Here is a 24,894-nt window from a genome sequence, read left to right on the forward strand (position 1 = left end):
TACATTTTTAGTATTTCCATTTTATGGAAGAGAAAATTCAGTTTCCAAAAAACAGAGTGTTTTTTTTTTTTTAAGTTCACACAACTAGTGATTGGCAGAATCAATATTTTTGCTCAGTTTTGACTCTAAACCCAGAGGAGGGTGGGTGTCAGTGTTTCAGAAAAGGTCTCCAACATCAAGAAACTGACACATATGCAAAGTCCCCAGTGCCAGTACCAACTGATAGTGACATGTGACATGTTAAAGTAGTAATTTGGACTGTCGTTTTTCAAGGAATATTCAGAGGGGAAAAAGTAAATCCACAGTGTAAAGCCGTCCCCAAGGTAAGAGATGATACTTGATAGATGGCAATGATAAAGGCAGTCATCCCAGGTGGGGATGCACACAAAATTCTAAGAACAGGGGCTGGCAAGATAGCTCAGTCTGTAAAGTGCTTAACACACAAGTGTGAGGGCCTGAGGTCAGATCCCCAGAACCTACCTAAATGCTGGTCATGGCAGGATGTGTCTATAAACCTAGCCCTCAGGAAGTAGAGACAAGTGAATCCCTGGGGCAAACTGGCTAAGCTTACTAGCTGAATCCATGACCTCTGGTTCTTGAGAGACCCTGGCTCAATAAATGCACGGCCTCCAAATGTATGTGTACCCATGTGCACTTCATTACACATTGTGCCCATAACAACTGTATATGTGCACAAACACATACCATACACATACACATAAAAAAATACTGTCCAAAACCAGAAAATTTCTTTTCATGAACAACAGCACTCATACTGTTAGGGAAGGAATTGGATTTGTTAAGGGGTAATGATAGAATGTTTCCTTCCTCTGGAGTGGGTCTCAGTGGACAGAGATGAGCTCTAGATGGGATCAGTTCTTGTGGCTGTGTCTGGTGAGAGGGTTCTCATATTTTATAACTCTATCATTCAGTCACACTGCTGGACACGGGATTGTAGCGAGTTTGGTTCTTGTCACTGAAAATGTTTCAGACAATGTGTTTTCCTGCAGCCTCTGTGCAATGATTGTAGGTCTTGGGTTACACTGCTCATTGATACCTCTTCGTTCTTCTCTACCCTCTGGTCCTAAGAACCCCTAAGCTATCACCAGTCTCCTTACTTGCTCCCTTCTAGACCTGACCTTCTGAGTCTCCATTGTCTGCCTTAATTTGCACAGTCCTCTGGTACTATGACATCTATATTATCCCTCTGCTTGGAGTGCCCTAGTCTCATTTTCTGCCTGCTGAAGTGTAGCTCATCCCATGGGGTTTAGTTTACAAGTAGAACCTCTCCCAATTTCTATGACCACTTCAAAATCAAATTCCTTTTGTCCTGAGTCCACACAACAAACGTCTCCACCCCAGCCTCGTTCCTAAAACTGCCTTGTCATAGCCTGTGCTTTCCACCTGTCTGTGACATCAAGGCTAGGGACAAGTGTCCTCATTCCATCATTTAGCACAGTGCCTGGCTCATGGTCAATGTTCAGCCTCTTAAAAAATATAAATACCCAAACAGCATGTCTTTGAACTTAACTAAGATATCAAGGGTCATGTAAAGAAACTTATACTGTGAAGGAAAGCCATCTGAAACTCAATCGCAACTTAACTGCCCCTAAGTGATAGTTTAATTCCACTGTAGTATTTACTATGATAAGTTCTGAACTTGTTATTAACATCTCTGACGAAGTTGAAAGACTACTTCATCTGATTATTGTGTCTTAGGAAACACTTAATTATTAAATTCCACACTGATAATTAAAAACCCTATTATTTCATAATGGGCTAGGCAATACCATGGAGCTATCTCTCAGCTACTGAACTAGAAGCTGTTGTAAGTGTGTGGAAGAGAAATCTCATACATCCAGTAGTATCTACCCACCAACCTAAGCTGTGTTACTAGAGGCAGAGTATAAAATAAAACATCCTCTCAGGCCATGGAATGATACTGTTTTACAAGGGCGTATGGTATCTCAGGCTGATTCCATTCTTGCCCTTCCAAAAGCCTAGTCAATTTTAGGTGGACAGAATGAGTCAAAGAAAGAATGAGACAGAGGCTAGACTGGAAAGTTGTGTGTGTGTATGTGTGTGTGCGCGCACGTGTGTGTCTATCAAGGCTAACCTTGTGGCAAGGAAAACAATTTCTAATGAACCGCCCCCCCAAAAAAAAACATAAAATAAGTTGTCTGCAGAGTAATTGATAACAGAGAGTGGGCAAGGACCTTCAGAGACTCAAATGAAGAAGGAAAAGTCCACAGTCCCATCCCCAGGTCCCCTTCCAAGTGAGAGAGTTTATTATTCTAAATAGACGTGCCCCTGCCCTCTTGCCCTTGTGGGAATCCTTGCCAAACCACACCCAAAGGTCCACTAAGCAGTTCTGGAAGCCTGTCACACAGAGATTTTCAGAGTCCAGGGGAGGCTTGAGCAGCACAGTTTCTCCTGGGGGACCCACACTGTCCTTTAGGAAGGAGACACGCCCGGCCTCACTCTCCTGGTCCTTCCTGCACTGGGGCCCAGCTTTGAACCACAGCCCACACACTCCCCAATAAACAGCTACTGGCAGGCGCCATGCCCTTGCACGCTGTGAAGGTTTAATACTCTGTTCCGGTAGACTGGAAGAACCAGCAGCCAAGCCAGGGTCTGCAAGGCAGCCCCTCCCCACAAAGAGTTCTGACTCACAACCTCTTTGGCACCACTCATCCCTCTCCTGCTTCCTGAATTGTCCTCTCTCTAATGCAAAAAGCTTCCGTGGCAGATGTTTAAAAACAATGATCAAGACCACGATGTTGCAATCCGCTACTTTCTCCTTGCATCACAGAATTTTCAAAGCGATTTTGCAGGCTCCCTCTTTGGAATCGTTCTATTTTGTGAACTAAGCCTTTGGGAAGACTGACTAGGTGAGCCTATTCATAAGCCGTGGCCCTCAAAGCTGGGTGTCAGTTACCAGAATGATAGGGAAGGTCTGGAACTAGCAGCCCAAAGTAATTTGATTGAAAGCGGGATATGGTGGTCAGTCTCGGGCGCGATTGAGAGTGGGTCCCTGGCTGGTGGGATTTTTGTCTAGGGGGAGGGGGATGGTAGGTATGCAGGAATTCCGAGTGGAAATAGAGCTTGAGCCGGCCAAGTGGCCCAGGCTGAGTGGCCAGGAGGAGAAGGGTAGCCCGGCGAGTCCGGGACGCTGTTTCGCTTGACAGCAGGGGTGGGATCTTGGGTCCGGGCGGGACGGCCCCCCGGCGGGCCGGGCTGGGGGCGGGGCTGGGCGGGGCTCCGAGCGGTCTCGCAGGCTGCGGCGGCTTAGGGAAGAGGCGTCCACAGCACCCGGAGCCGGCGGCCGAGCAGCGCGGCGGAGACTGGTGAGCGCGGCGTGGAGCCCGCCCGGGGCGCGGCGGGCAGCGCGGGCTGAGGTCCGCGGGGACAGAGGCTCCGGGGCGCCGGGCCTCCGCTCGGGCGGGGCGGGCTCCGGCCACCTCGGCCATCCATCCTTGCCTGGCTCGCGGCTCCACGCAGCCCAGAGCCGGGGAGGGAGGCTGAGAACGCTGGGATCAGGTCCTTAAGTCCTTCTGCATGGGTCATTAGCCAGCGGTCAGTCTGCGTCCACCTCTCTCTCTCTCTCTCTCTCTCTCTCTCTCTCTCTCTCTCTCTCTCTCTCTCTCGCTCTCGCTGTCGCTCTTGCTCTCGTTCTCGCTCTCTTGGACTGTCTCCTTTTTTCATTCCTGTTCCAGACTGCCTCCTTCACTCCCACCAATCCCACCCCCAGATACCTTCAGATCCAGAGCCATTCTTCTAGGAGACCTCAACCTTATCGCGCCTGATTCTCATCGCCAGGGCCCCGCTTCTGCTGTGCTCCCTAAACCTCTGCAGCCCCCAAAGGCTTGGGTGAACCCCTCCCCAGCTCCTGCACACCAGGACCCCTCTGCTGCCACCTGCCACAGACAGCCTTCAAACTATTGTGCCCAGGACCCCCTCTTCCTTGGCACCCGCACTCTCCCTCCCCAACCAGAACTCCTAACCAGAGTCTGGCCAGAGACTTTTCCGATTCGATCCGGGAGCTTCAGGAACAATTTGACCCACTTCCTAGGGCGCTGGCTTGAGGCCAGCCTTTTTTTTTTTTTTTTTTTTGAGACACCTGTCTTGTTTGCCAGCTGAAGGATCAAAAACACCTCTGTCAAAATGTGCCACTGGGTCCCTGTTTCCTTCTCCAAGTGGCTAAACTTGCTGACCACTGTACCCAGAGATGAAGGCCAGGGGCTTGTTGATTTAAGGCCAAAACCACTTGCCCACTCATCCTGAGATCCCCAGAATTCCTGCAGCCTCTGTGGGGGAGGAAGCATTCAGTATGAATGAGACCACCATTCTGGGGCCCGAGCCTGGCCTCCTCTCCCATGTTTGCCTACCTTCTGGGAAGAGAATCCAAGGCAGTGTCCTCCAGAGCCCTCCTTATTTTCCCTGTTGGAAACTTTCCCTGCTGTCACCAGTCGTCACCTCCTCTATTGGCCCAGGCCATCTGCGCAATGTGGAGCCCCTAGGGCACGGAAAGCTGGGCTGGGACCTGAGCTGGACAGCAAGAGGAGAGTTGGCCCTAGCCAGGCTTGGGGGTCAGGGTCTGGGGGTTGGTCAGTGTTGGATTGCACAAAGCTCCAAAGGGGGTTTGTGAGCTTCCTCTCAGTGAAGAGAGGGGCAGAGCAGGGGCTGTTTTTCCTGCGTGTTTCTGCTGGTCTTGTGTTGCTATGGTGACAGTTTTGCCTCTCTTCCTCTCCCTGACTCTTCTGGGAGCTGGTTTTTATTGGTCTGTTGTCCTGTCTTTTATGGCTCTAATTTCTCCTTTCTACTTGCTCTGAAATAAACAGTCATAAACATGGGCACTGGGCCCAGGCTGGGGGTTGGCAAAACTTCACCTCTTGCAGGCCCCAGGCTCCTGTGAGGGGAGAAGAGGGAGTGGGATCTGATGGGTGCGCCTACCCATGCTCCCTCCTGCTCTCAGCCGTGGGAGGGCGCAGTGGCATCCCAGGTGGGTACCCACTGCTTTGGAGTAGCTCACTGAGGGGCTTTTGTCTTCAGAATAGGGCTGTGGGGGAAGAAGGGTGTTCCCCCATTTTGCACATGAGGAAATAAAGCACAGAGCTTGTTCTTTGAGGGCACACTGATAGGAGCATACAGTAAGACTTCAGATACTTCAGTAACGAGGAAGTCATCATTTACTAAAATGGAGCTGATGTGTGGATCTCCCTACCTGCCACCCTGCTGGACTTCCTGGCCCTCCTCCCAGAGGGAAGGACCACATTTGGAAAGTAGTCCCAGTTCCACCCCTGAGTGAACCATTGCACCCCTGTGAAGGCAAACTGCCTGACATGCCCTTTGTGCATCCTGAACCCCAACTTGTGGGGACCCAAGTTGAAAGCAGAATGAAGCCACTTGTGACTTCCTGTTTTTGCTCAGCACTGAGAAGAATTCAGTTTGCTTGTACTCCCAGAGCCTAGATGCAACCGGATGAGTCAGGGACACAGAGCCAGCCCTGGGTGAGCAGTTCCCAGAGTGCTCACCAAGGCCATAGGGTCACACACTGTGCCCTGTCAGTGACACTCTGCAGTGAAGTTGGCCCTCTCTTCCTGATTATTTTTCTCTTCATTGAGTCTTTCCTGCCTTCCCCTTGGCATCACTAAGCTTCAGGCTTGTTGGTTACAAGCTGAAGCATACTAGGACATCATAAAAAGACAAGGGAATCAACAGCCCCCTTGTCAGCTGTTGACCCCGAGGAAGTCAGTTCATTGCCATGGACTTTGGTTTCTGTCTTTACGGTGGAGTAGGCAGTATCTGAATCTTTCCAGTTTACTGTCTTTGTTTGCTTCTTCTGTTAGGATGAGAGTAGCCTACAAGATGTGATTTCAATGGTTGAAGGCTGAAAGACCCTTAATGTCCTGGTACTTTTGGAAGATTTCAAGATAAAGATATGTTTGAGCCATTGTCTACAGGTTGAAAACTGATTTAGGATAATCAAGTCATAATGCCTCAGGTTTAGAGACATTCTACAAAGTTATCTCTTCCAGCGTTAATGGGGAATGCTTGTATTTACTTTGTGTTAATGTACCAAATACTGTACGGGGAACTGGGAGACTACTATTTCCAAATAATGTGGTCTGGTGGACAATGTAGACCTGGAAAGAGATCCTCAGTCAGAGGAGTGGTATGGTAAGGATTGAATTAGGTGGCCAGAGATTGTGCCTAAAGTACAGATAGCCTATTAGTGCTCATACTGGAGGCCCTTATCCAGTCTGTACAGAGTGGAGTGATTGCCAAGCACCCCTCTTTTAGTTCTGGTGAGCAGGGCTGGAGAGAAACACATTGCAGGGAGCCAGGCCAGTCCACCTCCATGAGTTCTGACTCATCCATTCATAGTAGCCTCTGGTTCCTACCTCATATCAGAAAGAAATCCTGTCTTTGGAGCTTCTTGAATTCTCTGTCAAGGTTTTATGGTAACTGGAAAGAAAAAAGGTTTTGGAGTTAGATATGAGTTCAAATACAACGACTGATATGTTCCTGCTGTAGAGTCTGAAGGCATAATGAACCTCTCTGAGCCTCAATTCTTGTATCATAAAATATCAGTAATTAAGCTTGGCTTCTAAGAATTAAATAGTCTTGTGTATTTATAGTCTGGCATGATGCCCATCTCACAGTAGACTTTAGTTATATTGATTGGAAAAGAATTCTCAGCTACTGGGCCACTGGGTCCTCTTACAATCCCCAGAAGAGAGTTCTTTGGATGAATTCTGGCCTTTAGAGATCCATTTATTATCTGAAAGGTTAAAAATTGCTCAGGCTCAGACTCCTGGCCCTGCTGGTTAACCTTCCTATTATCTCTCACAAAATAAGTTGTGTTCTCCACTACCAAGACAGTACACCAATCTCCAACACTTTTGCTTTCTCCAAGGAAAATAAATTTGAAATGGACGTGAACATTCTGAGTATCTGAAATGTTTTCTCATGTGAAAATTCCATAAAGTGAGTGCTTCATGGTTTTTATTCTGGGCATGCTTAGCTGCTCTCCCCCACTACCACCACCTTTTTCAAGTGAGCTTATATATGTATATACATTTTCCCTAGTCACTGCTAAAACTCTATGATATTACTGTTATTATCTCCATTTTGCAGTGAAGGACATTGGGAAGCAAGGTAAAACCACTTGGATAGTGTCTGCTAGCTAGTAAGTGGCAGGTTCAGAATTTAGAACTAGATCCTGCTTGCTCTTTGTGCCATGGTACACAGTCTTGTCATTTCCTTGGCTGGTGTGTCAGTGACCTAAAATAATTGTGTTTGGAGAATGCAGCCGATTTTAATAGGGGCGGAACTGGTCAGTGCTATAATTCAGTCTCACAGTAAATATTTAGAGATTTTATTAGGGTTTTGCTCTCAGTACAGCATTAACGAGGCTTTCTGTAGCTGGCTGAGGATTTAAAGTGATGAACAGAAAAGGAGCTTGATGAGGCTGAGTTTAAAGAAAACACTTGATGATTCTAGAAGGGATTGCTTTAGCACAACAATGGATTGCTGGTTTGTCATTACAATAACCTGAGTCTTTGGAAAGGCCAAGATTCTATCATTGAACCTATGAATGAAACATATGACAGGTGATTCCCTGGGATGTAAAGAAAGGAGAGAAGAGGCAGGTGGCTCTTCAAATATGAGGATTATGTGGATTTAGTCTGTCAGTACAACTCACATCTAGGAAGATGGAAGTATTAAAAATCAATGATGGAATTGCTCCCTAGCCTTTACTACATAATGAGAGGCCCAGTTTCCTTGGCTTCTGACCTCTCTTGCCCCAACTACCCAAGTGTTGAAAACAAGTGCTATGTTCCCCAGCACTTTATCAAGTCAGGCTTAGCACTGCAGACAGATATGTTTCTGTTTGCACTTAGCTCAGGGCCTGAGTGTACTGTGTATTTATTTAATGACTTCACTTTCTAATAAAAAATTCTGTATGACATAGATAATTAGGTTTTTCAAATGAAACTGAGAAATAGAGTGCCCCAGAGAGTTTAATTGCAGCTTTATGATGGACCGTTCTTTCAAAGAGCAATTGCACACAATGGTGGATTTTTGCCTCCTGCTAAACATATGGTGGTCAATGTGCCATCATCCCTGCCTTCAGGTCACTCTCATTCCATGGAAGAAGTAGAGGAACTGGTTAGGGTCACACAGCAGAAAGCTTGAGGAAGAGGGAAATGCCATTGCTTCATCTAGATTGCAACAGAGCCCATTCTCTACATGGGTGCTATCTGGGGGCTCTTTAGTTCCCCCCTAGAATGTTTTGCAGAGGGTGAGCATGAACAGAAGCAAAAGCACCTGTCAGGGAAGGCTAGCCACCTGAGCCAGTTCTCAGTGTCCAGCTCCACTTCCTGGGTAAAGGGGAAGCATGCTTCCATAGCCTAGTCTATAAAAGTGGAAGGTTGGATTTGATGACTTGAAAGGTCTGTTGGTGCTTCTGGTCTGATGATTCCAATAAGCCCCTGGGCTCATTTCCCTGAGCAACAGGTGAAAAAGGGAAACCTTGCAGCCTTAGTGAGCAAGCTTGTTAAGAGAGAACTGGGCTTGGGAAAGTCAAATGTCACAGAATCCTCTCAAAGAGCTGGGGAAAACCTGCCTCCTAGGCAAGGAACTACTTTCTAATTGAACATCTCCACACTGACTGAAAGTTAGGGCTGATGACCACAGGAAGAGTCAAGGGAGGACACAAGAGTACCACAGAGGCCCTAAACTACTCTCATGGTCCAGAGCAGCCTCCCTAATGTGAATGAAGAAGGGGGTTGGCTTCCCAGGTACCTTACCTCAATGTACTCTTGTATTTTAAGTTAATGAATGTCAGCTGTGTGTGTGTGTGTGTGTGTGTGTGTGTGTGTGTGTGTGTCCTCATGTATGTGTCATGAGTATGAAAGGCAGAGGTAAACATTGGGTGTTCACTTTCCACTCATTCTTAGAGACAGGATGTCTCACTGAGCCTTTAGTTTACTGATTAGGTTAGACTGACTAGCCACTGAGCCCCAGAGTCCTTGTTTCTGCCTTTCATGTGCTTGAATTATAGGCACAGACCACAGTGCCTGGTATTATACATGAATGCTAGTGATCTAAACTCAGGTCCTCATGCTTGCACAGCAAGCACTTTACCTACTGAGCCATCTTCCGGTACTGTGACTGTCCTTTAACATTCTTTTGCTTTTATAATTCTCATCTTTTTTAAATAAATTAAAATTCTTATGGAAAGCAATGACTAACACGCCTTCCCTAGCACCCTTCCACTTCTCTCAAGCCCACTGGCATCCAGGTATTGGCCTTTGCAGGAGCATAATAAGACTGGATCCCAGGCACCCAAAGTAAAGAGGCAGCATGCTGTGAACAAGGGCCTAAGTGGGGAGGCATCAAAGTCCTGGGATCTTATGTCCATATGTTTTAGTCAACCTGAGCTTTGTCAAATTGTCTGATGTTTTTGTCTTGTGTTCTCTTTGGTACAATGTGGGCAGCAACATCTACAGAGTAGTATAGCATCTTGTTGGGAGGGTAATAAAAAACAATTGATAACAGCTTTGGGCAATGTTCTGAAAAACATGTGAATCAGATATTAACTCTGTTGTATGGATGGGAAGTGGATGTCCAGAGGTATTTAATATTTAGGAGCTTGCATAATGGTACCTCTCTGTGAAGGTAGCACAGCTGGCATTAGTACCCATGTGTAGGTACCTTTTACTGTCAAATCTCCCTCCCACTCACACTGTAAATAGCTAGAGCCATGTGCATGCAAGGAGCATGCATCTTGAGAAAATATTCATCACAGAAAGGGAGCAAGTATATGTTTGTCAGAGGTACCACCATACTTTAAATAGTAATATCAAAAAGAAGAAAGCATTTGTCTGTGATTGGCTGACTCTTTTCAGTCCACTTTGTTGAAGGATCATCCAGCACTAATGAGCTGAGGCTGAAATGTGTGCAGCATATGGCTTTGCCGAGTGGCAGATTCCTCACAGTTGAGGCAGGTGCTATACAACTTCAGAGTCTTCTTTGGAATAGCTGGTGATCCTTGAACACAAAAGAACTATGTTCTCAGCTTCAATAATGGCACAGTTGCAATGGGTGAACACGTCTGATGTCATTTCTATATAATACCTAAATTGATGGAGATTGGATGGATGGATGAATTGATGGATGGACTGATAGAAAGGATGAGAAAAAATAGAACGTGAGAGATGAGAAGAAGAAATCCAGGAGAGAAGAGAGATATAGAGAGTATGTATGACAGAGAGGGAGACTATTCCAGAGTTGGGGCAAGAACACATTATTACAATTCTGAAACACAGACAAAGGATATTAGCCTATAGGTTCTTGAGCTGTTTTGAAGCCAATAGACCTGAGCTGGAATCTTGACTCTTCCCTTGGTCAAATTCCTTAAGTCTGTATGTGAAGTTATCGAGTTTGTGAACTGAGATTAATAATGTTTGTGTCTCCTGGATATTGTAAGGGATAAGCAAGTGAAATATTTTTCAGCCTCCCTTTTTGCTTGGTATTTGAATAAGATGTGTTTGAAAGCTTTTGGCTACATCCTCTAGGCTCCTCTTCATTTATCTGTTCTGGATGGGAAACAACATGAACTTCACCTTCCTCTGACAACCCATTCCTGAATCTCCCCAACAAAACCCCTAAAAGTCCCTCCCTCCAAGCTCCTGCCTTTAGCTTACAAATCTTCATTCTGCATATACTCATAATGGACAAGATCGCATAATTTATCACACCATAAAAATGGTAATCAAGAATTAGTTTTTGTGAATACTAGGTTATCAGTCTTCTTACTCTTTTCTTACTTAATTTTTTAAAAATATTCGAGGTAGGGTCTCACCTTAGCCCAGGCTGACCTAGAATTCATTATGTAGTCTCAGGCTATCCTCTAATTCACAGAGTTCCTCCTGCTTTAGCCTCCTGAGTGCTGGGATTGAAGGTGTGCACCACCACGCCCAAACTTTTTTCTTACATAAGTGTCTTTTCTTTCTGGAGCAATGAGTTTTCAAAGTTGGACCCTTGAATACCTTCACATGTAATAGAGTTATAAGCCATTTTCTGATATATTCCCTTATTAAGTCCAAATTCTAAAAAACTCTGAAAATAGAAATATTTTTCATCACTCATTCAGAACCAAAAGCTAGTCTAATTTTACATGAGACTATTTATAGCTCTTATTTATCCATGTAGGATGAATTAATTTTTCAGCAGAAAGATGAGTAACCCAGAGCTTGGGATATAGCTCAATTGTTAAAAGTGTTTATCTAGCACACATGAGATTTTGGGTTTGGCTTTCAGTAGCATAAAGCTAATGTGGTGGTGCACACCTCTCAAACCAGCATTCCAGAGGTAGATACAGAGGGATCTGTAGTTCAAGGCCAGACTCAGCTGCATAGCAAATTCCAGGCCATCCTAGGCTACAAGACACCTTGTCTTAAAGTCAAAAAGAAGAAGAAGGAAGAGGAGAAAGAGGAAGAAGAAGGGAGGGAGGGAAAGAAAGTAAGAAAGAGAGAAAGAAAAAGAAAGAAAGAGAGAAGAGTGCCCCAGGCTCTCCAGGGATTACACATTATAGGTGGTTTGTTCTCTCTGTTACCTTTTTAACATCTAGAAAATTCTGAATTTGAAAGAACATCTGAGCAAAGGGTTTCAAACATAGGCTTCTGAATTTCTATTGCATAAGGGCTAAAGGTGTTCACAGGGTTTCCATAGCTAGGAAACCTTATAATTCTTCCACCTTTAGAGATTCAAGGGTGTAGTGACATGGTTCTTCATTTTGTGCTGATCAAAAGCATTGATGGCCACTTTTATTTTTGTCAATTTCAGTAACAGGAAATTAATTAAATAAAAATACTGGTAGAAAGTTGGGCATAATGGCACATACCTTTAATCCAGTACTCGAGGCAGAGGTAGGAGGATCAACGTGAGTTCAAGGTTAGCCTGAGACTACATAGTGAATTCCAGGACAGTTGGACTAGAGTGACACCCTACCTTCTAAAACTAAAATAAATAAATAAACACACACACACACACACACACACGTGCGCATAGAAAAGATTATAAAAAATGTTAAATCATAGATTCCAAAAATTTCATGGAGACAAAGAAATATTTTATAAAGAGAAATTTCTTAGAAATAAAAATAAGCAGTGAAGCTTTTTATTTTGCCTTTATCAAGCTTGGCATATAATCAAGTTTCACACTAGCAGTGGGGGAAGGTAGAAGGGACTTTATCTGACTCATCATTTTAGCCTTGTGAGGAGGAAGCAAAGCTTGAAGAGAGAGCCTGAGGAAGTGAAAAGTCCTAGGGGAGTGTGAGAAGATGTTTGCTCTCAGTTTGGGTCTGCTTTTGAACTTGTTGAGTGACCTTGCCCTTGTTACCCTATTCTACCCTGTCCCCCAGAAACAAAACTAAGCTTAGCAAATGATCTCTTTCTTTGTCTAACTATATGACTGTGAGACCAGTACCCCAAAAGACAGGGATGAGAGTGAGAAGGGAATGCCCTAACTGCCTACTGGTTGCCTCCAATGGCCTATATCCAGCATCAGGCACACTTAGAAGGGCACAAGAAGACATCTTGTATGATGTCTTGATTTGCATAAGACCCTGCCTTCATTTTTCTCATAACACAGATCTTTCCATGACTCCTTAGCTGCTGTGTGTCTGACACAGTTTAGCTCCAGCACCCCCACTGCCATTTATAGGGCAGATGCCAGCAAGGACTTGGACCCAGCACACAGATGATCACAGCCCTGAAGGGAATGGCCATCACCAGTGGTTACCTTGCACTCTGAGGCAACAAACTAAGGGCATGGCTAAGCATTGCTAAGAGGTGTCAGAAAGGTGAGGGACAGTTCATTTTGGGGAAACACAAGCCCAAGGCTAGGAAAGTAAAAGAGTGCAGAGTCCTCCATTATGGTCTTCATCTGTGTGGAACAGTTATTGAAATAGGGTATGTTTAGGTAAAGGACTTGGGGAATCAATAATACTCAACCAACTCTTCTTCATCTCATTCTCTCTCTTTGTTTCTTTACTTTCTGATTTTATACTTGATGTTGAAAGCTAAAACTTCTTCCAGAATTGGATGAAGTTTGTGTGATAAAGCTGTGGTTTTTCCTTTCTTTGAGGACCTGTTTCAATCATGAAGAGGAGCTTCCCCTCCAGCAGTGTCCATGACAGCACAGAGGGTCTCACTGTCCAGGTGGTTCCATAGCAGAGAAGTGACAGTGGAATCTGGAATCCTCAACACCTTTCATTGGTGCAAAATGTTAGAGCCACTGGGAAACCATAACTATAGTCTGTATACAAGCACGTGGAGCTGAGGGTAGCACTGGGATGCTGACTTTAAGCCATTAGAGAGGACTGGACTGTGTGTGTGTGTGTGTGTATGTACTCATATGATATGTGTGGGATGTGGCTGACTGTATGATTTGAATATGTATGATGAATGGGTATTTAAAATTGGGTCCAATGTGTATGATTGTATGCATGTGAGATTATACAGATGTACTGTGTGGGTGGAGATGAGTGTATGTGGTTTGTGAGTGTGTATGTGACTGTTGCTATGCTTCACGCATATGTCTAAATATATATGTTATGAGCACATATGGTGTGTGAATAGGTGTGTGAATGCATATGAGTGGTGAAAGCAAATGGATACACTGGATGGGTATGACTTGTGCATACACATGTATTTGGTGTGTTCTGAGCATAAACATGTAAATGTGTTTTGTGTGTGTGTGTGTGTGTGTGTGTGCGTGTGCGTGTACATGCGTGTGCATGGGCATGTACTGTATGTCTCATGAGTGGAGCTAGTTTCTCAAGTGCTCCTGCAGCTGAGCAGGGGGCCTCTGGAACTTTTAAGGACCAATGACCACATTAGGCAATGCTGAAGCTAAGTGTCAGAAAGCAATGAAATTGTGTTTCTTACAAGTTTCTAAAAGTCCTCCTGCTTCAGAAACATGGAACCCTCTAAAAACTCATTGTAAATATATTTTTAAAGAATTTCAAACCATTAGGGCAGACTAACTTTAAAATAAAGAAAAATCTCATACACATTTTATAAGAATAAGAGACTCAGAATTTATTTCATTGTATTTTATATAGTCAGTTGGTAGGAAGCAGGAAAAGATTAACAGAGAGGACAGAAAGATAAGGAGAAAAAGGCACCCAGAAGGTGAGTTGCCTGTGCCCCGTGGAGAGCTGCTACACGCTCTGTGCTTATACCTCCTTCATGTTCACACAAGTTAGTGTGAAGCTTAACAGAGTCTGAGGACTGCTTGTGAAGGAGGAGAAAGCACTGAATTATGGGTTAGCCATAGCTGCACAGTTTGCATATTGAGCTGTTGAAAATTTTGAAGATACTGTGGGTAGAGGGAACACTGGCCAGGGAGTCCCCTGGGTACTGAGTGTGGCTCTTCCACTGATCTCACCCAGCCTTGTGAAGCCCACTTCCTTCTCTGAGTGTCAGTTCCTCTGTGTCCAGTGGGTGAGTTTGGTGAGATGTTTTTTAAAGCCAGTTTGGGACACAGACCTGGCCCTGAACACAGTCGCAGAGGTGCAGATTTGTCTCTTACGTGTAGTTAATATTGCCAAGAGCATCTTTTTGAAGAGTGGTAATTGGGGTTTACTCTGAATGGCTAGGGATAAGTGTGAAGGTCATGAATGTGACATTATGTGTGTTTCTCCCACTTGCTCCCCGCTTTAAGCCACCTTTGTGGCTGGGCCCACTGCTTCCCTATGCTTCTCATATTATATAAATGTATCTGTTAAACTTCAAATGTAGGAAATAGTTTAAGTACCTCATATATACTAAACTAGCTTTCATGTACTTGCTATTGTGTGACAGGTGTGTGTGGATTAGTTAGTTTATTTTTTTTTCTACCCAGTTACTTTCAGGTTACCCTCATCCAAGGTGTCCTATAATTTTCCAACGAATTATTTTTAAATATTTATTTATTTGAAAGCAGGGAGAGAGAGAAAGGAGAGAATGAGTGAAAGGGAATGGGCTGCCAGATTCTCATGCCACTGCAAAGGAACTCCAGAGGCATGCACCCCTCTGTGTATCAGGCTATACGTGAATCCCGGGGAATCACCCTCAAGCCTTGTAAAGCAAGCACCTTTAGCTGCTGCAACATCTCCCCAGCCCCCAAAAAATTCTTAAATGCTACTGTACAGTGGTGATGAATCAGTGGATAAAGCCCTTGGTGTATAAGCACATGGACCAGAATTTGGATACCCAGCACATATCTGTAATCCCAGCTGGCCTGCAGTGATATGGGAGCCCAAGATGGGAGAAGTAGAATCAGAAGTTGGATGAGCTAGCCTGACAGACACAGCAGCAAACAACAGAGACCCTCCCTCAAATGAGATGGAAAGTGAGAATCAACACTCAGAAGTTGTCCTGGGACCTCCACATGCCTGCTGTGGCTCGTGCTCCCCCACACACATACATCATACACAGATTTTTTTCAATTATATTAATAAAAATGAATTATGTTTTCTCACATGCATTTAGCTATTCATTAATGCCGTTTTGCCATTCTTTTGTATACACTTCTCACAAGACAGACAGCTGTGCAAAGCACATAGTTTCTATCCTCTTTTAAGGATCAAGACACTGAAGCTAAGAAATGTTGAAAGTGCCTTAAGACCTAACACTAAAACTGAGCAACAGGACTTGGGTGAAGTCTGCAAAAATCTTCTACAATTGTGTACCACACAGCTCATACTATGCCAAGGCCACGGTTTTATTGTTTTAGGAAAAGAAAATCCTTTTCTGGCCATGAACCATGTCTCTCTTAAGCCTTGGAAAATATAATCTCAGCTTCATTTCTTTGTCTTTTCCAGAATGGAGCTGCATAACCTTCTATCTGGATGTATGTAAATTTTATGCAAATAGTATCTTATATTTGTATGTTCTTCTGAAGTGCTGGACATGGTTCTGGAAACTTTCACATGCATCAGGTAATGGGAGAAGATGTGGTGCTCATTATTCAGGGAGCAAAACTTAAGTTGCGGGGGGTGGCTGGAGAGATGGCTTAGTAGTTAAAGCGCTTGCCTGCAAAATCAAAGGACCTCAGTTCGAGCCCCCAGGACCCACATAAGCCAGATGCACAAGGTGGCATATACATCTGGAGTCCGTTTTCAGTGGCTGGAGGCCCTGGCATGCCCATAATCACTCTCTCTCTCTCTCTCTCTCTCTCTCTCTCTCTCTCTCTCTCTGCCTCTCTGTCTCTTAAATAATTAATAAATAAAATAAAATAAGATAAAACCTTAGATGCGGAATGCTGCATCTCTCTTCTCAAAGGCAGAGAGCGTAGGAAACACCGTGGCTTGCTCTACGAATGAGCCTTTTACAAAGCAGAGTTCCACAGAGGACTTAGGGTTGTGCCTCGGCCTGGAGGGGAAGGTCCCTGTTGACCTACCGATCAAGTCCTTCAGCCCCTTCTGCTTCCACCCTCGCTGTGCCGGGCTTCCCCAGCTTCTGTCTGTGGTCAAAATTCCAGCCTGTGGTTGTAGAGAAAGGCATGCTTTTCTCGGGCTTTTTCCCATGTTGCATCAGCCTGCACTGTGGTTGTCACAGTTTTTTTAACTGCCCCACACCCCTTCTTTTAGTCCTGTGGCTTTTTATAGATTTGTATATATTATGCAATTACTCCATTTTACAGAAGAGAAGATGGCCATGTCATTTATCCAAAAGTACACATGAAGCCAGGCGTGGTGGTGCACATCTTTAAGCCCAGCACCTGGGAGGCAAAGGTAGTAGGAACACCGTGAGTTTGAGGCCACCCTGAGACCACATAGTGACTTCCAGGTCAGCCTGAGCTACAGTGGGACCCTACTTTGAAAAACAAACAACCCCACAAAACAAAATTACACATGAGGTTAGTCCTCCTTCCAAAATGCTTTGTTTACCTAAACAGACAGAACCTATTCTTGGAAACCCTCCCCTATTCCTTATCAAACTTACCCAGCCATTCTTCCATCCACTTGTTCAACAAATATTTGTTTAGTACCCATCATGAGTCATGAACTTGTTTCTGGGGATGCAGCAGTGAGCCAAACAGACAAAACTTTCTGCCCTCAGGGCGCTTATCATCTATAAGGAAAAGATGAATCATGGCTCACAGACAAGTAACACCATGGTCACCATGAAGGGTGAAGCCTTAGATGGCAATGGAGGGTGTGGCATGGCTGGGAGAAAGTGTGGGCAGAATTGCTATTTTAGGCAGGATGGTCCAGGAAGGTCTCACCCAATGGTGGGAACTGTGTGAAGACCTGAAAGAAGTGAGAGAACAATGTGGTCAACCAAGGAAAATCAGGTTCCAGGTAGAGCTTCAGCAGGTGCAGCATGAGCCGGACCTGATGGAAGGATAGCAAAGAGACTGGTGGTCACAGCTGAGTGAACATGGAACAGGTTAAAGGTGGTGAGGTCATCGGCCAGCCTGTGATTTCAGCTTATGGTATTTCCCCCTTACTGAAAACATTCACTTTGTGGTTATTGTCTCCAGTTCACCAGTATATCTGACATGAGCTGGTATACCTGGCAGGCAGGCCTGGGCTTGTCTTTAATCTTTGCATTTCCAGCACATACACATAGCTCAAAGCCAGGGGTGGAGGGAGAGTTCAGCTTTTATGAATATTTCTGCCCCTTTTCTTTCTTTCCGTAAGACCAAGAATCCTAGTTAGAAATTAGTTGGACCATGGGAATTTTGGCAGCATGCTGGTTCCATACCACACAAACATGCAGAGTTGCTAAAGAAAGGCTGAAGTGACAAAAAAATCTGGAAGTAAACGTTGTGTAGAGGAGAATGTTAATTGAAGTCCCAAGTAAGAGGAAGAGGGGATCTCCACAGAGCCCTCAGGGATTAACAGCAAGGAACTCCCTACTGGGGTCTGGTGTTTATAAAGTGTGACCACAGGGCTGGAACAAGAAGGCACTCCAGAAGTCCTAAGGCATATTGGGACTTTAGCCAGGACTTTCCACTCAACACTGTGCTGACTCAGAGTAGTAGTGGTGTGTGTGTGTGTGTGTGTGTGTGTGTGTGTGTGTGTGTGTGTGTGTATCTAGGGGGCGGGGCAGGGGGAAGCATGTCTTTTCAGAAAGAAAGGGGCCTCCCCCAGCCCTCACCACCCCAGGAGACCATTCTTGTCCCTGAGCAGAACATTGGTGTCTGATTGGCTTGAGTTTCTTCCCAGGCAGAGGGCATCCTTAGGAAATTCAGGTTACAGAGAGCACCTGGCTTTTAGTGACCACCCAGGTCAGGAGCCTCTCCAGGCTGCCCACTCTGTCTTCCTGTCCCTCACAATCTGAACCTGTATGTTTAGAACAAAAGGAGGAGCCTGGCGATGTGCCAACAATACAGTATCCTGGAGCCTGGCTATCCTAACAAACCAGGACTCCCTCAATAGGCCAGTGAAAGAAAGAGCAGGAAAGATCGTTTGTTTATTGTGATGGAGAGGTTCTGTGTAGTCTAGAGTCAGCTTTGTGATCCAAGCATGAGAGTTAGGTTTAAATAGAAGCAAAGCAGTCCTGATTGGCAAGGTTTGGCCTGACCCATCATTGTCTCTGCTCCAGTCTCTCCTGAAAGATCATCTGACAAGTTGTTATCGCTATGTAAGTCTTTTCTCCTAGACAAGCTGTTTTCTCCTGGCTGGCATCAGGGTCCCTGCCTTGTTCTTCCCCTAGCATGAGATTCCTGGGGAAATTCTAGCTGGGTGTGGTGATCTAAAGGAGTGACACAAGTGCATCTTTAGAAGAATATCTTCATTCCTGCCAATATGGTTACAAGAGAGGTAGTGACTATTGAAAATTGAGGCCAGAGGACATCCTAAAGCCTGGGGGAAGATCATTAGGGCATTTTCACAAAAGTAATGATATTGGATTTCCAACCAAAATTATATGTGCATACACACAAATGTGTGTCCAGCTGTGTATGTTAGTTACTACAGTGTTGTGACCAAGATAACTAATACAGGCAACTTAAATGAGGAAGAGTTTATTTTGGTTCATGGTTTCAGAGGGCTTCAGTCCATCACATGGGAAAGGCATAGCAGACAGCTTTGTTCACAGTGACATGGCAGCATGTGACAGAGGCTGTTCACATTACAGAAGACCAGAATGCAGGTAGCAAGACAAGAAGTATAAGAATAACACGCTCCCAAAATCGTATATCCTATTATCTACCTCTTCCACAGACATCTGTACCTCCCAAAGTTTTGATAACCTTTTAACATAGAGCTACCAGTTGGGGACCAAAGATTGAAAATATACTACGCAGGACACTTCATATTCAAGCCATAATAGTATGCATGTCATCGTTGTAAAATGGGAGTATCACACTTATTGGGGAGGAAAGCCATTCCTTTTTAGCTGGTGGGTCAGGTGATATGTTTGTTTAAATATAATAAAAAGGGAAACAGCAAAGATTTGTCTGTATTTTTAATTTAACCTCTGTTCTGGAGACATTAACTCTCTCAAACACAGGAACTGTTAAAAAAGTGGGTGAGTCAAGCCCTGGCCTCAGGGAGCCTATATTCTTCTAGGCCCAAAGCACTTGTGATAAGATCATTTGGATTTTCTGCCCCAAATGCACGTTTCAAGGTTTGGGTTTTTTGAGGTAGAGTTCTACTCTAGCCTGGGCTCACCTGGAGTTCACTGTGTAGTCTCAGGATGGCCTTGAACTCATGATGATCCTCCTACCTCTGCCTCCAGAGTGCTGGGATTAAATACATGTACCACTATGTTTCAAGTTGTTTTTTTTTTTTAATCAATATATTAAAAAGCAAAAATTAAAAAATAACTTTAGACATCTGATATTAAAAGAACATGCATGTTGTATCCACTTAGAACCCACCATGAGCCTTCCTCATCTCATTTCTGCCCTGCCTCCCTCCATCTCCCAGGTATTTTAAACTAACAAGCTTTGACATAAGACCTCTGTATAAATAGCATGCCTGTGAGGTCTCTCTATTCACTATGTGATACCTAGTTAGGGATGAAGTCTAACATTTGTTTAGAATTCAATTTGTATCAACTTGGTTCCTCTGGGTATGTCCCCAACTGTCTGTTTGGGCTTTCTTCCAGTTTTCAGAATTACTTTTTCTCATTTATGTTAGTATTTGATTTCTTTAGTCAGTACAGTGCTTTAACAACATATGCACAGGTATGTTTAACTGATTGCTAGGTCGTTTCATTTAGCTGCTATTAAGGAAGGAAGGAAAAGGTCAGGATTGCTGCTCTCACTGGTGCTCAGAGGAGGCCCAGGGCCGTATGGAAGTAGCTCTGTGGTCAGCAGGGGGAGGGAGGTGTCAGCATAGAAAACCAGTGATATGAATTGTGATTCACACCAAAATTTGCATAGAAGCCACATGCAGTGTGCCAGCACTCCCAGGGTCCCCCAGAAATAGTTGTTGAAAACTGAGCTTGCTAGCAGGGAGCTGAGCTGCTGCAGAATGCCTTCTGTATCTGCCGGCAGGACTGGGACAGGGTCACAGGGTCAGCTTGAAGTGTGAATAAATTGATGATCAAGGTGACTCATTCATCTCTGTTGAATAGATTTTTTTTTATTTTTTATTTTTAGTGAAAATAAAGGGAATGGAAATATAGCAAAGAAACAGAACAGTAAGGTTTGACTTGAAAACAATAGGAACAAGGAGATTGTATTAATCACTAGAATCAGAGTCCGTGAGCTTGTCCTAAATGACTCCATCTGTTCATGTGCCTATCCTGGTGAAGTCACACACCCTCTGACTGTTGCTATTCCAGATGCTGATCCCAGACATGTGACAGGCATTCTGGGAATATTTGTCATGGAGTGCTGGAGAGTACTTCTCCTAAGCTCAGGGATCCTTCCCCAAGATATTTCGGCCATTTCACTGGGACCACATGGAGCCACTCAGTCTTGTGGGGGTGAGCTGAGGCCGCCGGCCTGTTACATTTAGCGAGATTAGAAGCTCTGCTTCTTGGTTCTGGGTTGCATTGATTGTGTGCCTCTTGTTCTCTTGCTTGATCATCCCTGATATCATGAACTAGCCAAAGACCAAAGGAGCCTTTATAATTTACAGTATGCACAGGCAGAATTTTTTTTTTCTATGATGGTAGGGCAGTCTCATTTTTCATTGTACTTAGCTATGATAATTTATGCAGGCTTGATCATCTTGCCTTCATCTTCCTTGCTATTTGACTCTGGGCCATTACCTACTCACTCTTGGGTCTTAGGGACCTCACCATAAGATGAACATAGTTCCTTCTTAGCTGGCTTCAGTATGATACTTGAGAATATAAAATTATCATGGAAAATGTATTGTCTCATTCAGTTTTGCCACAATAAGAAGTAAACCATTCATCTTAACACTGCTAGCCACAAATGTCTCCCTTCTGACAGGTTTTCTGTGCTGAAGGTGGGCTTCTCTGCTTTTGCTCTCCATTTCTTACTCTGGGAGCCAGGCTGAATGGGAACATGCTGCTTGGGATAGGCTGTGTCGTGCTCATGGCAGGGAGAAGAGGGCAAACAAAGTGGTACGAATGTGAGACAGCTCTTGTGGCTTCTACTTGGATGTGGTATTTGCACAATAGGACAAATGTCCAAATATTCTACCAGGTATACCCTCCTCACATGGAAGAGGAAGTGGTACATGCATGTTCGTGACAACCAGCAAGTCTGTGTCATCTTTATGAGTTGGGAAAATGATGTAGTCTAAGCCCCACACTGAAAACCTATTATATAAGATCTGAATCTTATTTTCTAAGTAAATAGTATTTGATGGCATACAGGGAATTGAGCTTACCTCTGATGTCACTGTTTTGTAAGAAATATCATTCTAGAGCCTGGATGAAACTTTGTGTCATTAGATTGTTGGGCTAAACCATGGTTCTATCTGTCACATAGTAGACATTTAATCCATAAATGCTATTTTGAATAAGTAGAGATCTTAGCCTCTCTGGTTTCAGACAACTCTAGAAAAAATCAGATGGAGTTGGTCCTTCTTACATATACATGGGTTCTATACCTATAGCTCCAACTGACCACAGATGGAAAATATTTGAAAATATATACTGCTGCTGATGTCTGGCCTAAATTAGGCTTATGATAGTTGTATCTGTACTGAAATTGTACAGACACTTTTCTTGGTTATTTCCCCTAAATTAATGTACTAATACATTGTTACAGCAATTTGCAGGGTATTTAGACTTTATTGCATATTATAATATTATAAGTAATCTAGAGGTGATTTGCAACAATAGGGAATATATGCATAGGTGATACACAAATACTAAACCATTTTATAGAGGACCCTGGACATCTGTGGATTTTGGTGTTGAAGAATGACTATATAATTAAGATCTTTGTAGTCTACTTAAATGTAGAACATTTGACAAAGTGTGTGAGCCAACTATGTGATAGATGTACAGGATCATCAATATATTCCTTAAATTTAAGTTTAATCACATCTCTCAAGCTTTTTCTGCCTATGCTAGAATTCATCATAATATCAAAGGATTCCAATGTTGTAGACTAATCTCTCACAAAGTCCTCAGCATTGTTCATGAGCAGCATCCTCGATAGGTACAGGAATCATATAATGTTTTCAGCCACTGTTGAGTCTTTCTTAGGGGCTGTCCAAACCATGCTTGCTTCTTCTTATCTTTTTTTATTGTGGTTGTTTCTACCTTGCCTTCCTGGAGAATAATGATGACTTCTTTAATTTAGAGAAGAGAAAGCACAACCAGTGCCCTATGATTTCAGGCAGGAGCAAAGGCTGTGCAATCCATTATCACAGCTTTCCTTCCAGGTGGCTTTCTGCCAGACATGTAAGGCAACCTGGACCACTGCTCCTCTACTCATTCACTGCATGACATTGAGCACATTCCTGAGTCCGACTCTGTCACCTTGTTCATATCTGTGGAATGGACTCAGCCATAATAGCATTTTCTCCTGAGGAGCTGTGAGAACTTACATACAAAATGTTTGGAAAAGCTGAGAGATTATTTGAACATCCCTCCCATGTTCCAACCATGTATTAGTATTAGTGAGACAATCCATGGCTTCTTTAGCTTGCCTTCCCAATGAATGAGCTCATCTCATGTACACCATGCTGTCAGCTTCCATCCAGGACTGAATGTCTAACCATTGAGGCTTCTGAACAAGTGTAGTAGCATAAGGGATGTGATGCCTGGGCCTAGTTCAGTCAGCCATTCATTTTCTCCTTGAGTTGATATTTATTGAGTATCTACTGTGCTGTTGACACTGAGTAAAAGGAAGTCCCTGCTTCTATCTCACTATCTATTTGCCTACTTACCTACCTACCTACATACATACATACCTAACAATCTACCTACCTATGCAAATATTTATATTGTGTTAGACAATGATGATCCAATGGAAAGACAAACAATGGGCAATGGGAAAAAAAGTGGAAGGCACTGGCTTTGATGCAAGTGGTAGAAGCAAGTCTGATGATAAGACAGGATGTTTCCAGGTTGAGCCATATGAATATATCAAGAAAAAATGTGGATTGTATTAGACAGAAGGGGAGAAAAGTGAGGAGATGCCAAGGATGCATGCTGTTTGCTAATTCAAAGAAGTAGACAGTGTATCTGGGCTAAAAAAGTGCAACATCCAGAGGTAATAGACAAGGTTGGACCCAACCTATAAAGGATGGGTACTGAACAGGAAGAAAGAAAATTAACACAAAGGACACACTGGATACCAAGCTCTGTGCTGGGTTTAACCATTTTAATAATCTTCCAAGAGTATCTGGTACATGAGACAGATGAGGAAGCAGAGTAGGCATACTTGTCTGCAGTCAGATAAGTCACCAATGGTAGAGCCAGGATGAGGCTGAATCTTGGACTTCAGAGAACACTCTAGATGTTCTTTACACTTACACATCTTTTAGGTAGCATTTAGATGTACTTGTTCATTTCCTTTGATTCAACTATTACTATACATAAAATGAAATTTCTACTGGCTAATTTGCATTACAACAACTAATGGCTATGGGACATTTTTAGAAGAAAGACTGTAACCAAAGTGGCTTCATTGCTTGAAAAAAAAATACGCACATACTATATTACATGGTAAATTAGTAGGTAGGTAGAGAGAGAGGTGATTGATTGATCTAGTATAGGTATAAATATAGTAGTATTGATTGTCACCTGGTTGTGTACATAAATATAAATGATATAGATATGGATGTAGATGTAAATATAGATGAGAAAGATAGGCAGGGGAGAAGGTAGTTACATGAAAGATAGATTTCTTTCTTTCTTTCTTTCTTTCTTTCTTTCTTTCTTTCTTTCTTTCTTTTTGTTTTTTTATGAGGTATGGTCTCACTCTGGCCCAGGCTGACCTGGAATTCACTATGTAATCTCAATGTGGTCTCAAACTCATGAAGATCCTCATATCTCTGCCTCCTAAGTGCTGGGATTAAAGGCGTGCAACGCCATGCCTGGCTTGAAAGATATATTTCTTTATTGATTAATGTAAAGAATTAACTCACATATTATAGAAGGTTAGAAGTTCCAAGGTCTTCACTTGGCAAGCTGGAGCCTAAATCTGAAGGGTAGATCCCCAGGAGAGACTGTAGTGCCAATAGCAGTCCTAGTACAAGAGCAAATACATGGAAGCCTTGCCGTAGCTCAAAGACACACGCCAGAGGAAGAACCCACAATGTGCTGTTCCATTCAAGACTTCAACATGTTGGGTGTGGCCCACTCACTTTGGAGAGGGCAATGTACTTTACTCAGTCCATGATCAAATCACATATTCATCTCATCCTCTCTCTCTCTCTCTCTCTCTCTCTCTCTCTCTCTCTCTCTCTCTCTCTCACACACACACACACACACACACACACAC

General features: G+C 43.7%; 1 protein-coding gene across 6 annotated transcripts in view; it reads left to right on the forward strand.

Moving 5' to 3' along the window:
- The first annotated feature begins 3,255 nt into the window (after positions 1-3,255).
- Positions 3,256-24,894, forward strand: part of Cyria (CYFIP related Rac1 interactor A) — a 111,480-nt gene continuing 89,841 nt past the window's right edge. For 2 of the 6 annotated variants that reach the window (XM_045149844.1, XM_004663788.3), the window contains exon 1: positions 3,256-3,347. Coding sequence is in view for 2 of the 6 variants with exons in the window: in XM_045149841.1 (XP_045005776.1) it covers positions 15,989-15,997 (9 nt within the window). In the remaining 4 variants the exon portion in view is untranslated. Of the gene's footprint in view, positions 3,348-15,980; positions 15,998-24,894 lie in introns of those variants that run through there. The other 4 variants (XM_045149845.1, XM_045149843.1, XM_045149841.1 and 1 more) reach the window with 2 other exon arrangements.

This window comes from Jaculus jaculus, chromosome 5, assembly GCF_020740685.1.
Source record: "Jaculus jaculus isolate mJacJac1 chromosome 5, mJacJac1.mat.Y.cur, whole genome shotgun sequence".
Lineage (NCBI taxonomy): Eukaryota > Metazoa > Chordata > Mammalia > Rodentia > Dipodidae > Jaculus > Jaculus jaculus.